The following is a 22,519-nucleotide window of genomic DNA, read 5'->3' on the forward strand; positions in this document are numbered from 1 at the left end:
AAGCAACGCAAAATGTACGTTTCTGGAATATTATTCTGTTAGTAACAGAACTGCTCGTTGATTTATTCAAATACTTAAGCATCATCCGTTATCTGGGTTACAGTGCTGTCACCATTTTCGGCAACACCAGGTCTAGAGAGCAACCTGGTAATCCCTTTCTCCTAGTCTGTTTTCACTCCTAAAGCACTTTGGTTATTATTGTTTCTGCTTTCCAAGAGGTGATGATGTACTGCTTGCATTAATCCACCAGACGTGTTGTATTAAGTGTGACTAGCAACGACGTCAGCAAGGTTCAGGATGAGGAATACCGGGGTCTGCAAACTCCGCAGCTGGTTGGGAGGAGGGACCCAGTTGTCTGGGGGGCAGCACGGTCTGAAGGGCATCGTGGGCAGTGACTGACTGGGGGGGGTTGCTGACTGAGCAGAGGGGAGCGTGAATTAAGGAAGGGAAGGCAGCAGTATTCGGGAACCTGAGATCCTCCTATAACAAACACAACTGCATGACTGTAGGGCTGCTGAAGGGCTGCTCTTCAGCCCAGAGGCTGTGAATACACATATTCATACGTAAAAGGAACATGTCATGCACATGCTTACATCTGGTGCTCTCTTTGCAGCCCTGTATCCTGATGAACAACATTCAACAGTTGAGAGTCCAGCTTGAGAAGATGTTTGAGTCCATGGGAGGAAAGGAGGTGAGTCGTATTTGTTTCCTGGCTCATTCAAAGTTCCTTAGAGATCATTAGCACCATGTTTTCAACCTAGTCACAGCCTTCCCTTCTGCTTGCAAAGACAATCAAAATGTTAAAGAACTCTACAAGAACTATTTACTGTCCTGACAATACTAGAAAGACCTAAAATTCTTTCACAGAAACATGCTAATGATCTGTAAAGCTCAACCGGCACTGGGCGTTTTGTGTTGCAATCTGTAGTGCCAGCTTTATTTTAACGTTTGAATTGGACTATACTTTGCTTTATCATGTATTGGTATGTTTTGCCTGTATCTGAAGATTTTGTAGAATATGTGCTTTGTGCTTTGTCTGTAATGTGTCCTGTCTTTGTCTGATGCTTTTGACTTGCAATCCACTGAGCAGAAGAAAGAAGGAGAGAGATTCTCTTATGAGGTTTGTGATAGTAAGCATCTTTTATTATTCCTGACCATATTTTCTAAGGCTAAGAACAGTCACATTTCCTACTAATTTCCATTGATGCATTTTTGTAATTTCCTGTGATCTGAAATCAAAAAGAGCTATGCTTGGGCATTAAGCTGACACTCTAAATTGAAAAGTTTTACTAGGCAGATAGTGCAAAGTCTTTCAGAGTTTTAAAAAAATCTATAAAACATTTTTTAAATGCACTTTTCAGTATCCGAGGGCCTGCTTGTATTCAGGATTTGGCACCATTTCACCAAGAGCCGTTACTCAATGGTCCAGAACATGCTTAGCTTTATCTCCTTCTTTATTTCATAAGACTTGAAAGTGCTGGAAGTCCTGTCACCAGTAAAAGGACATAAACATGTGCTTCAATACTTCACTGATTGTAGTCTTTGTTTTGAAAGCTCATGAAGAAAGTAACATCTTTTCAAGCTATAGAATCCTGTCCTCTTGTTAAAAAGCCGTGTTTAGAGCATGAAAATACTAACCTTACTATCAATAGCTGGCTTTAAGAAGGAAGTTACAGATACATCAGCTTTTTCTTGTCGAGTCTGTAGTTTGATAGTTTCACAAAACTTTGATCTAATGTGGCTACATTATAGACAGCACTAGAAAATACATTATTTCATATTTCCACAGCCACAGTGGGATGTTGCAGAGGTAAGATGTCCCCTGTATCATGCAATGACTAACACCTTCCAAATGAACATACAGATTAACTCCATGGCAAGGAGGTTTTGTTAAGCTCTTAACAGCTTCTTGAAGCTTCCGTGGCAAAAGGGCTTCCTGCTCTAGAGAACACGAAAAAAACTCCTGCAGTCTTGTCATCAATGCAAATTTCATTCCAAATTTTGAAAAGATATAATTGTCATCCAGATGTTGGCAACATTTCATACAAGTGTGGTGTAACATGCAACCCTTGGAGACAATTCAGAGATGTTTTTCTAAAATCCTTTTGTTATATACCTTCAGTGCATCTCTGATTCTGGGCTAAGAAAAAAAGATCTAAAAATTACATTCAAAGTTTGTTTGTTTGTCATTGGAGGAATTTCTTGAACAAAAATACATTCATGTTCAGTTTTTTTTGTCACCCACATCAAAGTGCCCCTAAAATGTCTGTCCTCAAATCAGAATGCTTGCTCCCCTAGCTATTCCAAGAGCATAAATGCTAATGGCCAATTTGCCTTGTTGAACTGTCACTTATAAGAAACAAAGCCAGCAATGAAATCTGTAAGCAGTTTCCTTGCAGGGAGAAAATTGCTTCATATTTTGCTTGTGGAGCACATAAAAAGTCAGATTATTTTCAGCAGAATAACGAGACCTGTTTCAGCTGAAGCAAAACTAATTCCAAGAAAAATGAAATGCTGTTAATCTCCTCAGCATCACACTGCGAGCAGTGTGTCTTTCAAACTATGCAGCCAAAATACCACAGTCAAGCAGGAGTCCCTGTGTTCAGAGTAGGCCTATTGCATACTGCAGGGCAGGAAGGTCTATAAATAGAGAAAAACCTGGGCTCTCGGTGCCCCTACCATTAAAATAAAATAGTCTGAACAATACGAGTTTATTAACTCTCCTCTTCTGCTGTAGCCAAGCAGAAAGGGTACTTGAAAAATTATGTAAATGAGATCAGTCTGCCACGATAACGTAGAAGTAGTAAATCCACTCTCTTTTTTTAAAAAAACAGGGCCCACGTCATGGGAACAGGTCATCATAATGCTCCAGAGTTTGGGTTTAGCTCCTGTTTGCTCCATCCAAAAAGAGTGCCTACGTTTGCCCTAAATCATTTTTTCATGTCTAACAGTCTGGAAGCTGCTAAAAGGGAAAGAAAAAAGTTAATCCTTGTGTTGCCTTTCACCAGATGGCACAACATGGCAGAAATGAGTTACTGCTGTTAGGGGCAGATAAAAAGGTGGAAAGCAAACGTGAGGTTGGTTATGTATGACAGTAGTACACTGGCTGTAGGTACCTCGTGTTTCTGCTCAGGTAAGTTCAGTTCCAGCTTCGTATGTAATGCCTAGGAATTGTTGTAGAAACCTATATGTGGTCCTAAAGACTTGGATGGGATGGCAGAGGCCCAGACTTGAGGAGAATAGTTTTGACGTGTCCATCTTCAAATCTGTGAAGTCAGAGGCCCGAGTGTTCAGAGCACTGGCAGCCGAACGTCTCAAAATGGAACCTGCTGTACCCAGATATTTGGGTGGGGGGTGGAGGAGGTATGGTGTCTAGCAGAGACAAAACGAGCCACTAAAGTGGCAGATCTGAGAAATACCTGTATCTTTTCTAGAGGTACACACAATATGTAAAACTGTTTTTTGAACAGAAATAACCAGGTGGTCCTATTAGGAAACAATAAAAAATTAGATCTGTGACATTGCAGATAAATGGAATTCAGATTAGAGAGGTTCCATTTAACTCATCCAAAGTAATTTGCATCTCTAGTTTCCTGTAGAAACACTACCAAATTTGCAGTTAACAAGATTATGGCCATACTGCCACACATTGAATTACAGCATGGAATAGCTCAATCTAAAGCATTATGTTGAAAGCAGCCAAATTCATAAGAATGTTAATTCTTCTCCAAGGCTTGGATGTATACAAAATTTCACATTTCACAGTTTTAGATAGGCAGCAGTTGGAAACAGCTATGTTCAAGTATTTCTTATTTTTCCTTTTTCCAGCTGTTCAGCAATAATATTCTCTGCTTTTGTTTAGCATTCAGAAAAAGTCAAACTTCTAATTATATATTTAATAATCCATAATTAACAGATCTTATGAAGTGTGCCATCAAATTTAAGCGTATGTTCTGTTGTGGGTAGACATTAACTCTATTATTTAAGAAGATGGTAAAATAACAGAAATATTTATGAACCTGAGAAAACCAAGCAAATTAACAATTGGTAGAAAAGTATGATTTAGACATTAAGAGGTTAATAACATTTCCACTACTGAAATAAGTTTGCTTTTAAAAAAAAAAAAAAAAAAATCCAATTTTGTCACCTGAGCAATGTACCGATGTGTTTTAAGACTAGCACGCGCATGCTGTGGCCTGTAAATGGAACCCAAGAGGCGAAGGATAAATGGTCCTTTCTCTCTTTGGGTGCTTAAATTAGCTATGGCCCTTTAATGACACTCATCTTTCTTTCCCCCAACAATTATCTGCTCGGTTAGGGCTTTTTTCCTGAAAAATTTTTCAGGTTTCTGGGTTTTTTTTTCCTTCTTCATCAAACTCTATGGAGCAGATGAGACGTGAGGAGAAAAAGAAAAGTGCCCAATACTGTAGCTATGTCATTTTCGTGCCTGTATATCCCTATATGACGTCTTTTCAGACACTCATCAGCATTGCCTTTTGTCTCGCTTTCACCCTTTCCTTCTGGCTGATTGCAAAGCAGGGTGGCATTAGGGCCACGTTAGCCCTGTAGTTCGTCACTTGATCACATCTGGGTGGCCAAGAGTTCTGCAGCTGAAGATGTTTGTATCTGTTTACTTGAACTGCTCCTAGTAGCAACTACTAAGAATCACAGATTGCATTGACCTGAGTTCTTACACACTTCCCTTCCTATAATAACTCTGCACTATTCAGAAATAGGTAGGCTCGTGACACAGAGGTGGCTGGTTTTATCATTACTCCCTTGCTAGTAAGTAATCTCAGCCAAGTCAAGAATGCTAAGGACTTCTTCTCTTGGTCACTGGAAAGACTCAGATGGATGAATTAATCTCCCCATCACTGATGGAACCTCACCTCCTTTATGTGGCGGTTTTGAGAGCTCTGTGTCACTGTCTCAAGCAGTGAGTGTGGTGATGTCAGCCTGCGTAAGTCTTGTCAGCTCCGTTAAGCCGCACCATTTGCATGTTGCTGTAGTGCGTTTCCCACACGATACTTTCCTGAGAACAAGCAAACCTGGTATAAAATGTGTTAGCAGGAGTTGTTCAAACCGTCACTGAAATAACAAATCCTTCTAAAGCACAAATAAAATTCATTTTTTAGCTTGTTGTTGGAAAACTGTGGTGGTTTTGCACAGCATAGTTGTGTTGTGAACTACAGCTTTTTAGAATACTTGAGGGAGAGAGTAACCTTTCCTTCTTCCACTGATTTTTTTTTTCAAATATTTTGTTTTTTAAGTAAAGCATCATAGCTGAATGTATTGTTCATACTAAAAATCGATTAATTTATGCATGAAAGATAAGACATACAGAAGATAATCCACAAAAATTAAGTGTGTGATGTGCAGAGGTACCAAAAGCTGACTGACCTTACCTGCACCGCACAAAGCCATCCTAAAACCATCTTCACCAGTTGTGAAGTCCCACCAGAATTTCATAGTATAAAACCATCATAATAGTTCCCATCTTGTCTGTACCATATCAGAAAAAAAAGCAGGTTATGGCTGTAGTATCCCTTGATGATGCCAGCCGAGGATTGAGGACCCTCTGACTTACCCTGGGAACAAACTCGCATAGAGGGTACACGATAAAACGAATGAAAAGTGCACATTTTAGTCCTGGTGACACACTCAAACTACCATATTTTCCAGTGGTTAGACAAAAATACCAACAGCATTTAAAAATCTTTCTGACCTGCTCTTAGTCACCACAGCCTCGCCAGGTGCCTGGCACCCGGACAGCCAGCCCGCATACCTCTTTGTGTTCCACCGTTCCCCGTGGCGCCGCCTTAATAAGCATGAGCCTGTGTACACGCAGGGCTGGGTGTCCTGCCGGAGACCTCCAGCTCTGCACACACAAACCTGGTCATGCCATCTGTGAGCACAAAACCCTCCGAAACATCGAGCTCTTGCATGCACCTTTCTATAATGTGTGTGATGTCCACGATCCAGTGGTAATATTTAACCCAGTTTTGGCCAGACTAAGTCCAGTTCCAGGTGAATTTAGCAAATATATTGTGTTTTCTGGTTATCGCAACCAGCCCTGATAGAAAGTAACTACATGGGGCTTCGTAGTCCCCGTAACAATATGCTTCTCTGGCTTGTACACGATCTGGTAAGAAATTTTGCCTGGTGTTTTGTGCTTTCTCTGATGTTCGGTGTGAATGCTTGTGTGTTTGGTATTTGTTAAATGTTCATATTTTAGTGGTCTTCAAATTGTATTCTGTATGTACCCCACCAAAGAAGGCAGTATAATTTCCTAGTGAAATGCATTTCCTGGAAAAATCTTTGCCTTTGTTAGTAAACGCCAGCTTTGTTAACTAATATAGACATTTCAGTGAAATTACCTTTTTTATCCCTGCTTTTCACAAGAAGGAAAACAGTCACTCTAAGTGTATGAACTGTCAGGGAAACTACTAAGGCATGAAGTGGAGAAGCAACAGAACTTCTCTCAATGCAAAGTAATTAAAAAACTAAATCTGTAAGTAGTCACAGTTTTAGAACATGAGCTTCTCCGATCAGAAAAGTGCTGCACACCACTGAGTCTCTTCTAAAGGATGTGTGGCAATCCCTCTCGTCACCTGATTCAGATTTTTGTCAAAAACTGTAATGAAAATCTTGGATCTTCTATGCTTTTAAACCATACATAACCTCTAAGGAGAGAAAGGATGGTCTGAGATTAGAACACAGTAGATCTTTGGGGGCGTTCCAGAGTCTGGTTTTTCTTTGCTTTGCCTTAGAGTTCCTGCATAGTCTCATGCAAGTTATCCAACATGCTGTGACACAGCTTCCTCTTGCCTCTAAAGGCGGATTAAAAGAGGTGATCTACTGCCCCATAGTACTCTGAAGCATCAGATGAAGAACAAACACTGAACACGACTCATGCAGTCAAAAGATATGAAAACGCGGATAGAGACAGACCTGATTATCTGTTCTAAATGTGTGATTTCCTTTGAACTGGTCAGAAGATCTGTATCTGACCTTACTGCAGAACAGCGCCCAGAATTTGAGGATTATCACTGAAAATCATTCCTTAGTTTTGTGATGTAGATAGCAGAGAGATCTGGAACATTACCTATTAACTCACAGTCAGCTATTGATCCCGGTGATCATCAATCATATCCCACAATGTACTGTAACTGTTTTTCCTAAATGCTGAAGCTCAAGGAGACAGAAAGTCTATTTTTTCCTAATTTGAAAAAGAATCCATAGCAAATAAACAAGCTGCTGATCAATATCAACAGAGTACCTTTCTGATTAAATACCTCTGCGTGGATCCCCATCCCAGTAAATATAAAACTGTATTTCTCCCCTGCATTCTCTGTTTTCCTTCGTTTAGAAAACCCGTCATCAAAGGTACAGGAGCTGCTGTACCTGTGCATCAGAATGTGTTGCTCTCTGCTTGAGTTATGTAGGTCTTAATGGCTCTTGGAAACAGAAGTACTGGAATGCAGGAGGTTCACCTCCCTCATACTGTATCAGCAGACCCAGCACTAGCAGGCTTCAGGCCCCCCTTTCCGGTGCTGGCTGGGCTGCTCTTAGACTGCCCTGATGGGAATGTGGAAACATCTTCCATGCAAGTCACAAAAATGTACCAACAGTGGTGAAATGTATCGAAGTAATTAAAAAATTAAATCATCTGCATTATTACTAACACAAGTGCTAACTGCTCATGCATCCTTCTCTTGGTGTGCCTTGTGAATGCCATTGCCTGGTCATGGCCATTCTATCCTCCCGACTGCCAGCACAGTTTGCACCACCCCACAGAAAGCCCTTGTTTAACAGCACGGTTTTGATTTCTAACAATGCAGATCTTTACTGTTACGATCAAATGTTTTCCTTTAAATGGTAATTGGATCTTTAGACCTCCTAAAGCAATCCTATGGTGTAACACATGTTTCCACATTTGGTTTTCCATAGTGCAGTGTATCATTGCGTATAATTCCCAATGCATTTATTGTAATGGAAAACCCAAAACCATAGCGTATAAGTAAAAAAATATAACATTACTTATCTCTTTACAGTTGGATCCCGAAGCCAGCATTGTTCTAAAAGAACTTCAGGTGAAACTCAGCAATGTATTGGATGAACTCAGCGTAACATATGCTACCAGGTAACAAACCTATTTTACTGCAAACCTTAGAGAAATATTCCTGTTCAAAAATCTGTCTTGTTGGTTGAGTTTGGGTGGTTGGTTGGATATCCTGAGGTACAGCCCGCTCCAGCCTGACAAGGTGGTGTGCGTTTGTGTGCGTGTATGCGTTTAGACTCTGAGCCACGTAGCAGTAGCCTCACTGTAAATACAGCAGAAAATCATCTGTGGGCATGAACGTCTTGCAGGGGTGAAGCCGATGACTTTGGTTCTGCTTTTTGGAAAACAAAAATTGCCGGTTTGTTCAGCCTGATGCTACGTTAAGCTTTTCTCTCTGGCGATGTTTACGTTACTTCTTGAGACTGACAGCCTTTTCCAAGTGGCCTGCTTCAGCCAGGGGTGCCTGCCTGTGTTCAGCCGGCTTCAGATGCTCCCTGTGAATGGCCTTCTTGGGTCACGTGCTGGCCTGTGGCTCTGCAGAAAATTGTCTGCTGAGGCTTACACTCAGAATCTTTCCTTAATCGGAGTGCACACCGTAGTCCTGAATGAGTGGTGGTGAGCCAGCAGAGCCTGTGCTGTAAGAAGCTGCGTGTTATATTTGCTTCAAATTAGAAAGGAATCTACGACAAAGTGGTTAGTGCTGCAGCGGTATTCATTAAGTGAAGTTTGTCGTTTCCTGTTTAATCCACCAATGAACCGTCTGGGCGCACAGTGTTTGCTTTTTCAGAGTGTGCGTAGGCACTAGGTTTGTCATATTGTCTTGCTTTATTTTCACCCCCAGGCCCTGGCTCTCTGATCATTGACAGTGCATGAATATTATTTCTTTCCAGGGCTTCTTTCTGAATGAGCCAACTAAGTTTCTGCAAAAGAAAACCCAGGAATAGCTTAATCTAGGACATGCTACAGATAGCTAGAACATTCCTCATGGGTCAGTTTATTGCTGGGATTTGCAGGGCTACCCAGCTATTATTTTGGCTTTTATCGGAGGGACTGGTCCCAGGGATTTGCATGAGCAGCTTCAATAGCAGCTTTGTGTCGATTTTGTCTGGGGCTTTGAAGCGTGCAGGTAAGTACACATCCAAGTGTACCTGGAGAAGTTTCCAATTTTTCCAGTGTTTTCACACAGAGATTCACATTCTCTTTTTATTATCCGCCATGTAGCTGGAACAGCTTACTGCCAGGTCACAACGCTGCTTTTCTCTCATAGTAAATTCTCTCTCACTTTCCTCCAACGGAAGAGCTATTTACCTTTTTGCATTAATAGCCCCGGTATAGCTATGGCCTGTCTTTTGCATCTCTGCTCATAAACTTATCCTAAACCAATTCAAGTCATCGTGAATCGATTCATCAACCAAATTACCGTGTGTGCAGAGCCTTATTCTGCCTCTGAACTGTTGACTCTGATTAACGCTGTTCTGCATTGTTTACATATATTGACTGAAGACTGTATCGCATCAGTGACATAGGAGACTGTGAGACACGTTGCTCAACCAGATCAGTTAGCAAAAGGAAGTTTTCAGAAAAGCTGAAGAGTTACAACTTGAGGAGTAAGAATTTGTTCACGCTCACCTTGAAGTGGAAAACATGCCTTCCAGGAGGAAGAATCTAACTACTTCTTAGTGTTTTTTTTTCTATGAAAGAGTATTTTAAACAGTCCAAATGTTTTAGTTCTCTCTAACTGCAAAGTAAGCAAAACTTCTGATGGCAGTGACTGTGTGTGAAACCCAGGAAAAAGTCAAATTGAGCCACATGGGGCAAAATCAGTAGAAGTTTTCTACTTGTCCTCAAGAATAATATCAAAGCTCCATTCATTTTAATGATCAAGAAAAAAATAATTTGTAGTCACCTGTTCCTGTTGTCCTTTCACACCAAAAGTAGAATCTCGAGAAGCTGTGGCTAGCTGGTAGCCAATCATACCCTAAACTACAGAATCTGATACGTCTGTTGCTTTCAGAAAATAATTGCTTGGCACCACTACAAGGGCATGAAAAGCATAATGAGAGAACGGAAACAAGGGGGGACAAAATCAAAACCGTACATGAGTTATGTGAACTATAATCCTTAGAAGGAGTTATTTTCTGTCGGTAGCACCTGCAGCATCTTGCATTTGTGAACTTTCTGTCATTGCAGGGAAGAGTTAAATCTTGTTGAAGAACCTGATGCAAAATGATAAATGTTATTTTTTTGCCCCAGAATACTTTCATTCTCTCTCTTTTTTTTCTTTTTTTAATTTTTCCTCATCCTGTAGTTTCCAATTTATTATTGAAGACTGTGTAAGACAGATGAGCAATGAACTGAATCAAATGAGAGGAAATGGGAACGCAGCAGCTAATAAGAATAGCGCGGCCATTGATGCCGAGATTGTGCTTCGGCCTCTCATGGATTTCCTGGACAAAACGTAAGCGTGGCGGATGAGGAACTGGATGCTGTAGCCAGGCATACTTGGTTTTACCCTGAAGCGTTGTTAACACCTAGAAATGCTCTGTAGTATTGTTAACGTTTGTAGTATTCACATCTGTGCAGAATACTATGCTTAACCTGTTCACTTACACTAAGCAATTTCTGTGTAAGCCACGTGTTTGCCTATTTGCGGTCAGGTTTTGAGTCATTGCAAAGCAGCCATAGCACAGTCTCTCCTCCACGAGCTGTGGTATGAAGATTTTACTGAACAGAAGAACAAAAGTAAATTCCCTGTACTGAAATTGCCCGCCATGTGTTCTCGGCTGGCACCTTATTAACGTGCATTTATGTGTCCTGAAAAACCTGGTCACCATTTAAAGATTTACAGAGCAGCTTGATTTTTTTCCATCGGTAAAAATCTAAATTTTGAAATAGTCCTGCAAACCTCAGACTGGGCCCTTAAGGTAAGTGTATCTTATCTTCTGACCATCCAGCAGTGACAGGATGAGCTGTTGTGATGTGCCATGTGCAGCACAGGCACATTGATAAGCACCTCACTGTCCTTGGTGGTGTCATTACTGCCACTTGTGAAACACCAGTGGCCTTTTGCTGGAAGTGGCTGTGAGAACAAGCAGCATGACTGATCCTGAGCTTCAGGTCTCCAGTCACACACGCATGAGGTAGTTACAAACCTTTTGATCTTTGGGCTCCTTACGCATATTTCCCCAGCCAGACATTCGCAAAGGGAAGGTGGGAAAGGTGAAGCAGAAGAAGCAGCACAACTGGGAGGAAGCAGCTGGATAGGACTGGGGTAAGGCTGGAGCTGTGCTGGGGAGATCCAAAGAAGGGACTGAACCAAGCAGAGGGCAGGCTCAGGGAAGCCTGTGGCTTCCAGAAGCCATTCTGTTTGATGCAGGGCCTTTGCCTGCAGGGCGCCTGCTATGCCTGCCTCGCAAAGGCCCTGTCGGGAGAGTTCAAGAGGCAGCAGAATAGTTTCAGTTTTCCCAGCATCCTCTGAGGGTTGTTGCTCCCCTTTCTCATCATGGACAAACATTTTCGGCCCTACCACCCCCCACCCCCCCCCCCCCCCCCCCCCCCCCCCCCCCCCCCCCCCCAGATTCTCTCCCATTAAACAGCACACGCTCTGGGGAGTGCCAGGGAGCCTCTCCTTGTCTTCTGCATCGTGGAGTTGTACAAATCACGTTGCTCCCCACTTCACCATATGATTATCCATTGTTCCTTGTGGTGGCCTGCAGTCCCAGTTGAAACTTCTTCTGAGTCAGGGATCCCCAGGAAGGTTTGGTTTTACGCTTTCGACAAACTGCTGTGCATCTGTGATCAGCAAGACTCTGTTCTGAAGTCAGTGACCGGAGGTGCGGAATTCTTCTCTGGGCTTCTGGTGTTGGGACTAGTGACATCTAAGTCAAAAGCTGATTTAAAGAATTGATTTATAACTGACATTTCTTTCTCCAGGGCACTAGTTCACATTCTTCTTATTTCTAAAAATGAGACTGACGGGCTCGCTGTCTGAGAAGCACGACTAGAATCACAGCTCCCAACTATATATATGCACGGCCAGGGTCTAAAAGCCATTGGCATTAAGGGTGAGGGAGGGAACTGAAGGGGATTTTTGTGTTTCTTTGGGGGTTTAATTTTTCTAGGCTTCATTTTTTGAGGGCTTTGGCAATTAAATGAATCTTAATGACAGCTGGCAATGGGAAAATGCTTATTTAATGTACTTGAAAGATCTGACTATTTTTGTAACACTGGCAAGCGCAGTGCCTGGATTCCTCACCTGGAAAAAGTTTTTAGCTATTTTACCATATGTCAGCCTTTTATTTTTTATCTACCTCATCCTATGTGTTGAGTTACAAAAGGGCTGAGCGTTGCTTCCAAGTAGTATGGTTTTAAATTTTAATTGTCTTTGAGTTAAGACGTTTACTCCCAGCACAACTCTTGAAGAAAAGCCAAAAGCATTTATGCACTTACTATGTGTGTCTATGTGCTATCCTAAGCTGGTCATTTAAAACACTGGGTAAGCTGACTTTTGCCTGTCAGGTTTGGTTCCAAATTGCCATTTCTCAAAGCCATCTTCGTAGCTGCTTAGAGATTTAATTGAAAAATGACATAAAGGAAATAAAAATGGGGTTTAAATTACTGTCTGAGTAGAAAATATTCCTCACCACAGGAACGTTAAAGGGAATTTTAGCAGGTGTTAAACATGCACAGAAAATAAAGATGTGAAATTTAAAAAAAAAAAGTGCTAGTGAATATCACCTTTCCTACAAATACACATTTAAAAGTCAATTATATACATTATATTGATATGGTTTGGGTTTTAACTATTTGTTAATTGTGCTTTTATTTATGTGCTTACTAAAAGTAGTAAGAGATGCTAGAAATATGAGTTGACATATTTGTGATGTGATATGTATAATAATGTTACAATCATATTTTTTTACGTTAATAGATTAGATATAAATCTGTAACATTCCATACATATGCATTTGCTTTATATTATTTGGAAATATTTTTTCCTGTGCCTGAAAACTGCAGCACTTTATTCATGACACTACTTATTCATGACGATACATACAAGGTGGTTTATGAATATGCTCTTAAATAGAGAAAACAAATCTATCTAAGTATATAGATCCCTCCCAAATTTAATTTTACTGTTAGTAATAGATAGCATCATTGCACAGACATGCCAGTATATAGAAATAAGTAAGTGCTTCAAAATGGTAGCCCTGAATTTGCATTCGCTATCAGCACCTCGTTCTACGTCACAGTAGAAATATAAGACGAGGGAGATGTTTGGGTTTTATTTTTAGAACATGAACAAAGTATATACCGAAAGTTAAATTAGGGGTTTGGGAGAGCTAAATTGTGTCATCCATCAAACTTTATACTCATATTCATTTTGCATTTTCAATAAATCTATATCAGTAATATATTAAGCAATAAATTGGATAGTGGAGATTTACATGATTTTATAATCTACTAGTCTTTTTTTTTTTTTTAACAAAAATATTTGCTGATAATATTGCAAAATAACTAAGCCGTTGAGAAATCCTTATTGATAGAGAAGAGCTAAACCATAATGGCCATGAATCTGGGCATATAGTGATACAGCACCTCTGAAGTCCTGATGCTGGTTTTGGAGACTCGTTTGTCTTTCCTTTTATTCCAGTTTAAGTGTGTCTGCGAAAATCTGTGAGAAGACAGTTCTGAAACGGCTTTTAAAAGAGTTATGGAAGTTAGTCCTGAACAAAATAGAAAAACAAATTGTGCTTCCTCCACTGACGGACCAAACCGTAAGTGTCCCAGCAGCAGTTCTCACGTTAGCGAGGACTATGATGATGTTCTTCACCAGGGGTTGCCGAGGGGATCTGGTGCTGTCCTGTTGTGTACCTTGACCAGCAGGAGCAATGGCTGGCTGTGTGCAGTGTGGTGCTCTCATGTTCCAAAGCAGCGTAACTAGGTGTAGCCTGTGAGGAGGACCTTCCTCTTTCCTACGCTGCCGGCCCCGGCTCGGAGCAGCTTTAATAAATGCAGTATAGAAGAAGCCGAACCACTGGCTTTGTAGCATGCTTTCGTAGAAGGGCTTTTAAGTTTGACCTCTCTTGACTTCAACATGCACAGTAACACCAAGAGAGCTCCTTGCCCTTCCCAGTTGCACCAGAAATTCAATCACTTCCCTTTTTGCAGCTCCCAGAAAGCCAGGAATGCCCCTGCAGTGCCCTTTTTGCTTTTTTGCTTCTTGCTTTTTTGAGGGACTGGGATAATACAGATGTTAATTCTTCTTGTTTTCAGTCTGGTCTAGAATAAATTCACCACCTTTATGACAAGCTAATCATGACATTGCCATAGCATGCCTTTGGGAAACTTTACTGCTATGTATCTGATATCATATGATATCAGTTAAGCTGCTAAAAATCTATCGGTCAGTATCCATATGTTAAAAACATGTAATTAAATTGTATTGTAATATATTAGGGAGACATGAAAAAATATTGCTGGAAAGGCAAGAGGAAATCTAATAGAACACGTATAAGTGGTGTTAGGGTAGCAATGAAATATTCTGACCTAGTAAAAATTCTAGACCAGAGCTAATCACAAGTTCATAGCCAGGACTCCATTCACTGAAGTGGTTCATGTTTACTATATAATGTTCTTGTTCACTATGCATCATTAGAAACAGCCTCTCTTTCAATGAGTGACTGTGTCAAATTTGGGTTTCTGAGATTTTTCATTTGCTTTTCAAACACTTTGGTGCAAATTTTGTCTGCAAATACGTAAGTAAGTAGCCTTTGAATTGGGTAACTGCATTTCCTATCGGGCACCAGCAGCATGTATGAGCTTTACACAGGATCTGTTGTTACACTGATTTGTAAAACAGCATGGTTCAGAGTTAAGGGGTTTTTCTGTTGCTTTTTTAATTGGTTGCCAAGATTACAGAATTACCTGTCAAAGACTTAGTGAGCCCACTTGGACAATAGCACCATATGTTTCAGCTAGTTAAGCTAGCAAAACATTTTTTCAAACATTTCCCCCAAGAGTTTGAACGTAGACCTTTCTTTAAAAAAAATAATTAAAATATTTTAGTCTTTCAACCATGGTGAAAATAACCTTGACTATTAACTGAACACAGAGTTCAGTTCCTCTGCCTGATCTGCAGGCGCCCCTGCTGTCCTTATGGATGCTCCAAGGTCACACCAAGCAGCAAGCTGTGACGCTGCTGGTAGAGCCCGTTTCAAAGCAGCTCACTCCAGCCATCAGCTGAGCGAGCTGCTGCTTTGTTAAGCTGCAGGTGTACAGCTGGAATGTGAAACTGCCACACTTCAGGCAGAACCCAGAATGGTGGAGAAGCGGCAGAGACAAGGGGCCTCCTCGCCCCTCACCTGGAAGGAAGAGTCTTCTGTGTGGAATTACAGTAGGATTCTGTTTGTCTAAGAAAGACAAACGTAGGCACTGGCCTTTGGTATCATGCCAGGATCTGGCTATTGTAAAATATTGGTTTAACCTTATAACACTTTGGTATCTTTTCCTTTAAAACTGGCTTTGGCTTCACAGTAGACTGTTATGCTGTGTGTTTCTCAACTGACAATTTCCCAGTAGACAGACTTTTGCAGGTTCCTCAGGACTGCTCCCTTCCCGTTAGGATTACTTGCATTACTTGCTCGTGAACACAGTAAGAACTGTCCCAGCCTTAGCTCAAAACTGTTAAATACAGAATGAGATAGCAGACATGAAACCACCGTCAACAGAATACGCAGTGTCTGTATCAAGTATGGGGTACTGGAGGGAACCATGCTGCAAGCATTAAACTGCTTGGCCTTATCAACTGAATGAAAATCTGTCTCATGTAATTGAGGCTTTTATTTAGCTTTGCAAAACAGTGACATTGGCTAACGTCCTAGCAGAAAATATAAGATCATTTTGACATAAAAGGCAAACACACTGTAGTGAGTCTTTTCCTGACTTTTCAATGTGATTACAGGGGCCCCAGATGATATTCAGTGCAGCCAAAGATCTTGGACAACTGTCAAAACTCAAGGTAATGGAGCCAAATGAAGCAGTGAATGGCTTGCTTGAATGAAAAGAAATAGTTGAAATATTAGTGACTAGTTCTTGTGCTATTTACTGCAATAAGATTGAATATGGCAGTAACAGTTCGTAGGTGAGTAACAATTTTACAGTCCCATCAAAGCCAACATAAGAATAAAGGGCTGTATGCTTAGAGGGTAAAGTGACCACGAGGTGGTCAAGAAGATCCCATTCCCATATTGCACAACTAGGCCTTATAAGCATTAAACATCACAAAACATAAACTGGGATCTTTGTGTTCCCTCCTGGAAGCAGTTCTGAAAAAGCACTGAAGTGGGAATACTAGTAATTTTTCCCTGTGCATTATTTATGTTATACATTGAAACATAGCAGGTACCTCTTTGATAATCATCAGCGCTCGTTACTGAAGTCCGTGATATACTTGATGGAGAGTTTAGACATCTGATGCTGATGTCAGTTCTTTGCCAATTAACTTTGCCATTAGGATTGCAGATTTGGGCAGAAATGTGGTAAATCGTGTTTCTATGAATAGTTGCTCGGTTTGCTAGAGGAGTTAAAATGTTGCCTAGTAAATCGCAGGATGCTTATTTCAGACAAAGAGTTCACAGGAGTATAGTCACTTCATGACTCTATTTGACTTATGTTCTAATAGGAAACCACTTTTTTTTAAATATGGGGCATTAAGAAACATTAGTTAAACTGTCAAGTTTATTTAAAAAAAAAAAAAAAGAATTATTTCAGTATCATCTAATATAATTATTTAAACTTCAAATTTAATCTTTTCCCTGCCCCCCAGAACAGAGAAATAATACATCCTAGGAAAAGAAATAAAGCTGCACAGATGCTCAGTATGAAACATTGGTTCTCTTTCCCTACAATCTATGTTTTTAAGAAACAACATGATAGCCTTAGGTTATCATTTGTTGTAAAAGAAGCCTGAAGTTGAATTAACCCCTCTTAATCATAGGTGCTCAGGGGCATTTGGTGGTTTTGTTTATGTTTTCCCATGAATAGACAGGCCACAGTACGGTCTCTCTTTCCAAACCAACCACAGTCTGCCCATGCCTTGCAGGATCATGTGATTCGAGAGGAAGCGCGAAGCCTGACCCTGAGGCAGTGTGCCATCATGGAGGTAGCACTGGCTACTATAAAGGTACAGCTTTGTGTCTTCTTCTGTCCTGTGCTGGACCGACCAAGAACTGTTTCCATAGGCAACAGATCCTGATCCACAATGAACCCTCAGGATCATAAAGATCCCTCTAACATCTCAGTAACCATTGGATCCTCAGCTTCCTGTATTAACTTGAAAGCAAATGTCTAACAGTCGACTTGCAGAAAAGTTAGAAAAATTGTTCTACCTGCTTCAGACAGAACATGTTTCCTTAAAGGAACTGGTGGCCAAAGCTGATCTGATTCTCGCGTCCCTTTACAATTTAGAGTTCGTGCAGCTGAAGCAGCTGGTCTAAACCCTTCGGATGTTGCAGCATAGCCTGTTTTCTCCCACTGAGCCTGAAAAGTCTGGTTATTCCTGCACACATGTATGACAAGTTGTTTTATAGCATGCCAGAAAATAAGACTTTTAATACTGTGCATTACTGTGCACAATTTTAAATTCATTGTCCAGTTGAATTTATCAGCTTTTTACAGTTTGGAATCCACCATCTAATCTACTGACACTCCTGAATAATTGGATTTAATTTAAAGATGCCATTTAATTCTATGCATTGGTCCCTTTTCAGTGAAAACAAAAAAAGCATATTCGTTACACACCTGTTAAAAACACTTCTGAATAAATTAATTTTTATATGTTACCAACATCTTATTGATGCAGATGTTGGTAATGCATAAAACCACTTCAGAAAAATCTTAGCATTGCAGTAAATGTTTTACATTAGATTTTTAAAGAGTCATATCGGAGACAATCCATCCAACGTTGCCTGGTGCTAATCTTGTTACTAGAAATACAAAACCATATTTGTTTTTCATTTTAGCAATACTTCCACGCTGGAGGAAGTGGGCTGAAAAAGAACTTCCTGGAAAAGAGCCCGGATCTACGGTCCCTGAGATACGCGCTCAGCCTTTACACGCAGACTACTGACGCCTTGATAAAGAAGTTTATAGACACGCAGACCTCTCAAAGTAAGTGATCTGTAAGAGAGATGAAAGTACTTAAATTATATTTTAAATGTTTTAAACGATTGGGGGCCAATTGCATTCTCCAAATGCTGGGGTTTCTTAGAGTTTATTGTCACAAATTTGTGGACGTTGCGTTACCCCATCTCCGTGCTGTTGTCAGTAAATGGTCCCTGTCTGAGGGCAGCGCACTTATCACATTGTCACTTTACATGAAGAACGGGTCCCACAGCTCTATATGAACACTGGGTGTCATCAGGGGTATTTATAGGAGCGTTTCACACACAAACAGGGCTGTAGAGCCCATACCAGACTGCATATTATAACTGCAGATACAGAGCAGCTCTGGCAGCTCTAGATACTTTCAAAGCTGAAGGATATTAATTACTAATACAAATAACTGCAAAAAGCATGACATGTCCCTTAAGGTTTCTTTTACGATTAAGAACAATAATTGGTGAGTAACATGTCCTTAATGTAGCACACTGATTCCACATCATAGAACCCACACTTCTCCTTCGAGCAGTTCATCTGTGGATTCAAAAGGAGTAGAATGTTTCTGTAGGCTAAAATACAGCATTATTTTCCTTGTCTAGATTTTTTTTTTTTTTGTGCATTTCAGAAATCGTGCTGAAAATGCCACATCGTTTTTTATGCCCACTTGTCAAAGTTCAACATTTTTATACTTCCTCAAAAGCAAACCAAGGCAGAGAACATGCAAGAATATGATATGAGGTGTGCTTTGAGTCCGGAAATCCGCAACACTGAAGGCACTTTTTCCTGCTCTAGAATTTTGGTGTAGTGCACCAAAAAAGTTGAAACACACAGTCATCTTCATTTGAAGTATATATACCATTCATTAAAGGTGCAGTCCAGGAAAGGACTTTCCATGGTTTTAATAAGAGGGTAAGAGTTCAGGGTTATACTTTTAGGCAAAGTTTCCTTGTATTTTCAAAATGAAGCTATTTCTTATTGATCTAGGACAGTGTTGTCATACTTCTACATTACACACAGGAACTGCTTTTATATAGCTAATGTGCATTATATTCCAACCTGAATGATGTCTTCATCTTTGAAACTGCAAATTTTTGCGTAACAGTAATCTTTACCAGATTTCTTCTGAATGTAACAGTCATTGGCAGACATAGCCTGTCTGCCACTTAATATCTCTGTGAAAGAACACAATTTGCTGATCTGTAAAGAATTACCCTGCTCCCAGTCATGGGAATCAGAGAAGCTTTAATTGGACAGTTAACCTGGAAATCAATTGCTTTTACTTGTGAAGTACAGTCTGTTACTCATAGTATAAAAAGCACGAGACATTAGTTCTGCAGCTTGCCCCAAGACTAATTCCAAGGAGCGTTTTCCTTGGCAGCTTCCATATTAGACTGAGGATCTCTGTTAATAATTGATACATTACAAGCGAGAAAATTGCCATAAAACTCTAACACATAAGGCATAGATTCTTTCTCCACCCCTCTCAAAAATTATTAACAATATGGATTTTGGCAGAAAATTATTAATTATGAAGATATTTTGCTTTTCCTTATGCATACTTTCATTGTAACTTCAGGAGAAAAAATGAGCCAGGCAGCAGCCATGAGCAGAGTTCCTTTATAAATCCTGAACCACAAACATGAATTTTCTGATTTTCATCCTTTCAGCCTGAGGTCTATGTTCATCTCTACGCACACGTTAGCATGCCTATATTTGCACACCAGTATTAGCAGAAGTGTAGCCACTGGGAGTGAAAGCTCAGGAAAAGTGACTCACAGCTTTTCATCATCCTTTAGAGTCTCATTTAAAAGAACTAAAACCCCTCATCTATTACAACCTCCAGCTGTAGCTGTATCATTAGCATTTAGGTAAAATGACCCTGTTTGCAAATCAAAAACTTTCTCTGAAGTCTAGTTAGATTTCTGTCGGCTCTCATACTAGTGCAGGTAACCAACCCATTGTCAATAGACAGTGGAATGTAATTAAACTCAAAGCAGTGAAAAATCTAAAGAAAACAGCATATTGAATAACAACTATGACTGCAGATAAAAGCAGATGCTCAGTTTTCCTGTAAAGACTACTAGAATCGGACAATGGTCAGAGTTGGTTTTAACCACAGGTGAAGTCAATTTTTCATTTGCCATGATTAAACTGCAGGGTTTCCAAGAAACTGAAGGGCAGAAATTTGTTTGGTTGGTGTGTGGAGGGGGAGTTACATTTCCTCCCCTAGAAAGCATAATAGTTATGTAAAAATATACCTTATGGTCCTTGGTACTTCCTGTATTGATATACGTGTACAGTCAAATCCAGTAAGAATAACCAAATTGTCCAAGAATATGCTTTTGCACCATTTCTAAACATGGATGATTGCTCGAACCAGAGTTTTGCTTCCTAGTGTTTGTTTCTTTACATTCCTAAAGAGCTTTCTGGAAACAAAGCAATTTGCACAGGCAATATTAATAAAAATATTCCTAACTGTTAAAGTTACGACAGTCTCCGGGATTCATAGTTTTTCATGTGGTGCTTTCAATACACTAAACACCTGAAAGCTAAACTCTTATTGCCATTTTCAAATACGTCAGGAGACTGTACTGTTATGAAAATATGCTTTAAAGGTAAATTATCACACAGTCAGGACCAGTGAAGTTAACTGCCTTAGCCTTACTCTGGTGATTTCTCCTTTCAAAGCACTGCTACAGATCCCAAGACTGTTTTTGAAACAAGCAAATGTTTGAACAAGTAAATGGCAATGCTGAACATAAACCCCCAGTAACTTTTGGAATAACTGACAACATTCCTTTTTCTCTTTTGCTGTTTTTTTTTTTCCTCCATATAATCATTTGCCATTTAAAAGAAATATGCTGATGAAAGTTGTACATTCCATTCTCACTCAGCATTGTGAAAACAAACCGGTAACCACACCATAGAAATGGAAGAAAAAAGAACAATATTGTGTGCACCAGCTTTATGTATTAGACATTACAGCTACCAGATTAGCATACTAAATGACATAGCCAAAGGTCTGTCATGTGCTACCATGTTAAACACCTGTCGTTCTGCCTGGCCCGGGAGGAGAGAGAGGTTTCTCTTCTCCCCTTACATCCCCTGTTGCTGTCCCAGACCTGCTATTATGCCCTTTCAGCTTGTCTGGCAATTAAATTCTGCTGAGACTGATCCTCACAGATTTTAACATTGGTATCAATACGATAGTAATGGGGAAGATTATCTGTGTTTTTCCTTAGTATAAAACAAGGAATTTTATTTCAAGAAAAATAAGCAAAGCCTGCCAGTATTTGATCTATTTTAATCCCAATTCACAAATGTAAAACTTAGAGCAGCATTCTCTTTCGCAAATGACTTATCAGTGTTTGGTAGGAAAACTTTTACAATGTTATATACAATGAATTATAAACTGCTAACAAAGTTTAGTTCCACTTAGCTGAAGTTCACGTTTAGTATTAACCAGAAGTTGTTCAGGCGATTCTGCAGTGCCTGCTGTGAGCACATTCTTCTGGATCACTGTGCTCTTTTTACTCAGCTCTACACTAGTGCTAGCGCTGCCAAGAACCATTTTGTGGAGCAGGTTGCTTTTAGCATCTCTAAAATGGACATGGATATAGGCCTGAAGGATTTTGAAAAACCTGAGGGCAGTTTAGTGAAGAGAGCTGCACATCAAAGCCTGAGTGACCGGTGCTTTACACGCTGAATGGTTATTGATACCTCTGCAAAGAGCACAAAAAAACCACAGCCAGGTGAGAATCCCGTACATCAGTGCGCCATTACCAAGCACATCCCCTGCGGTTCAGATCTCTGATTGATTCTGTTTCCTTTGGACTTTTGTAGCTGTAAATGGTCACTTTCAGACCATACAGCACTACTAATAATGTACATTAGATTGTGCTGTAAGAGTGAATTTTTTTTTCCTCCTCTAAATTCAGCTGCAGGATAGTATTTTTGCGTAAATTCAGACTTTAACATGGATTGTTTTCAACATCTTTGTGACCAAACAGTTGTTTGTGCACACTACACTGGCACCACGCCTGGATCAGTTGCAAAATAGGAGCACTTTGCCCAGCCTGACCTAAAGCCCTACTCAGCCGCACGGGCTCGGGGGTTCAGTGCCGTATGGCTACAACACACCCTGGCTACTCGTAGCTGGATGGCAGCCTGCAAGCCAGCACACAGTATCAGCAAGAAAAGCTCAAAGATTTCTGCAAAAGTATTTGTACATTGATGTACATTGACAATTTATACAAGTTGTCAACATACAACAACTCTAGACAAAAAGGTCAAATT

General features: G+C 40.2%; 1 protein-coding gene across 2 annotated transcripts in view; it reads left to right on the forward strand.

Annotated features, from left to right (window-relative positions):
• Positions 1-22,519, forward strand: part of UNC13C (unc-13 homolog C) — a 156,349-nt gene that overhangs the window by 122,468 nt on the left and 11,362 nt on the right. For both annotated transcript variants that reach the window (XM_086471301.1, XM_086471302.1), the window contains 7 exons: positions 614-691; positions 8,055-8,143; positions 10,371-10,520; positions 13,716-13,839; positions 16,026-16,082; positions 17,166-17,246; positions 18,085-18,232. In XM_086471301.1, the coding sequence (XP_086327427.1) occupies positions 614-691; positions 8,055-8,143; positions 10,371-10,520; positions 13,716-13,839; positions 16,026-16,082; positions 17,166-17,246; positions 18,085-18,232 (727 nt within the window). The remainder of the gene's footprint in view (positions 1-613; positions 692-8,054; positions 8,144-10,370; positions 10,521-13,715; positions 13,840-16,025; positions 16,083-17,165; positions 17,247-18,084; positions 18,233-22,519) is intronic.

This window comes from Leptosomus discolor, chromosome 11 (assembly GCF_034619465.1).
Source record: "Leptosomus discolor isolate bLepDis1 chromosome 11, bLepDis1.hap2, whole genome shotgun sequence".
In the NCBI taxonomy this organism is placed as follows: domain Eukaryota; kingdom Metazoa; phylum Chordata; class Aves; order Leptosomiformes; family Leptosomidae; genus Leptosomus; species Leptosomus discolor.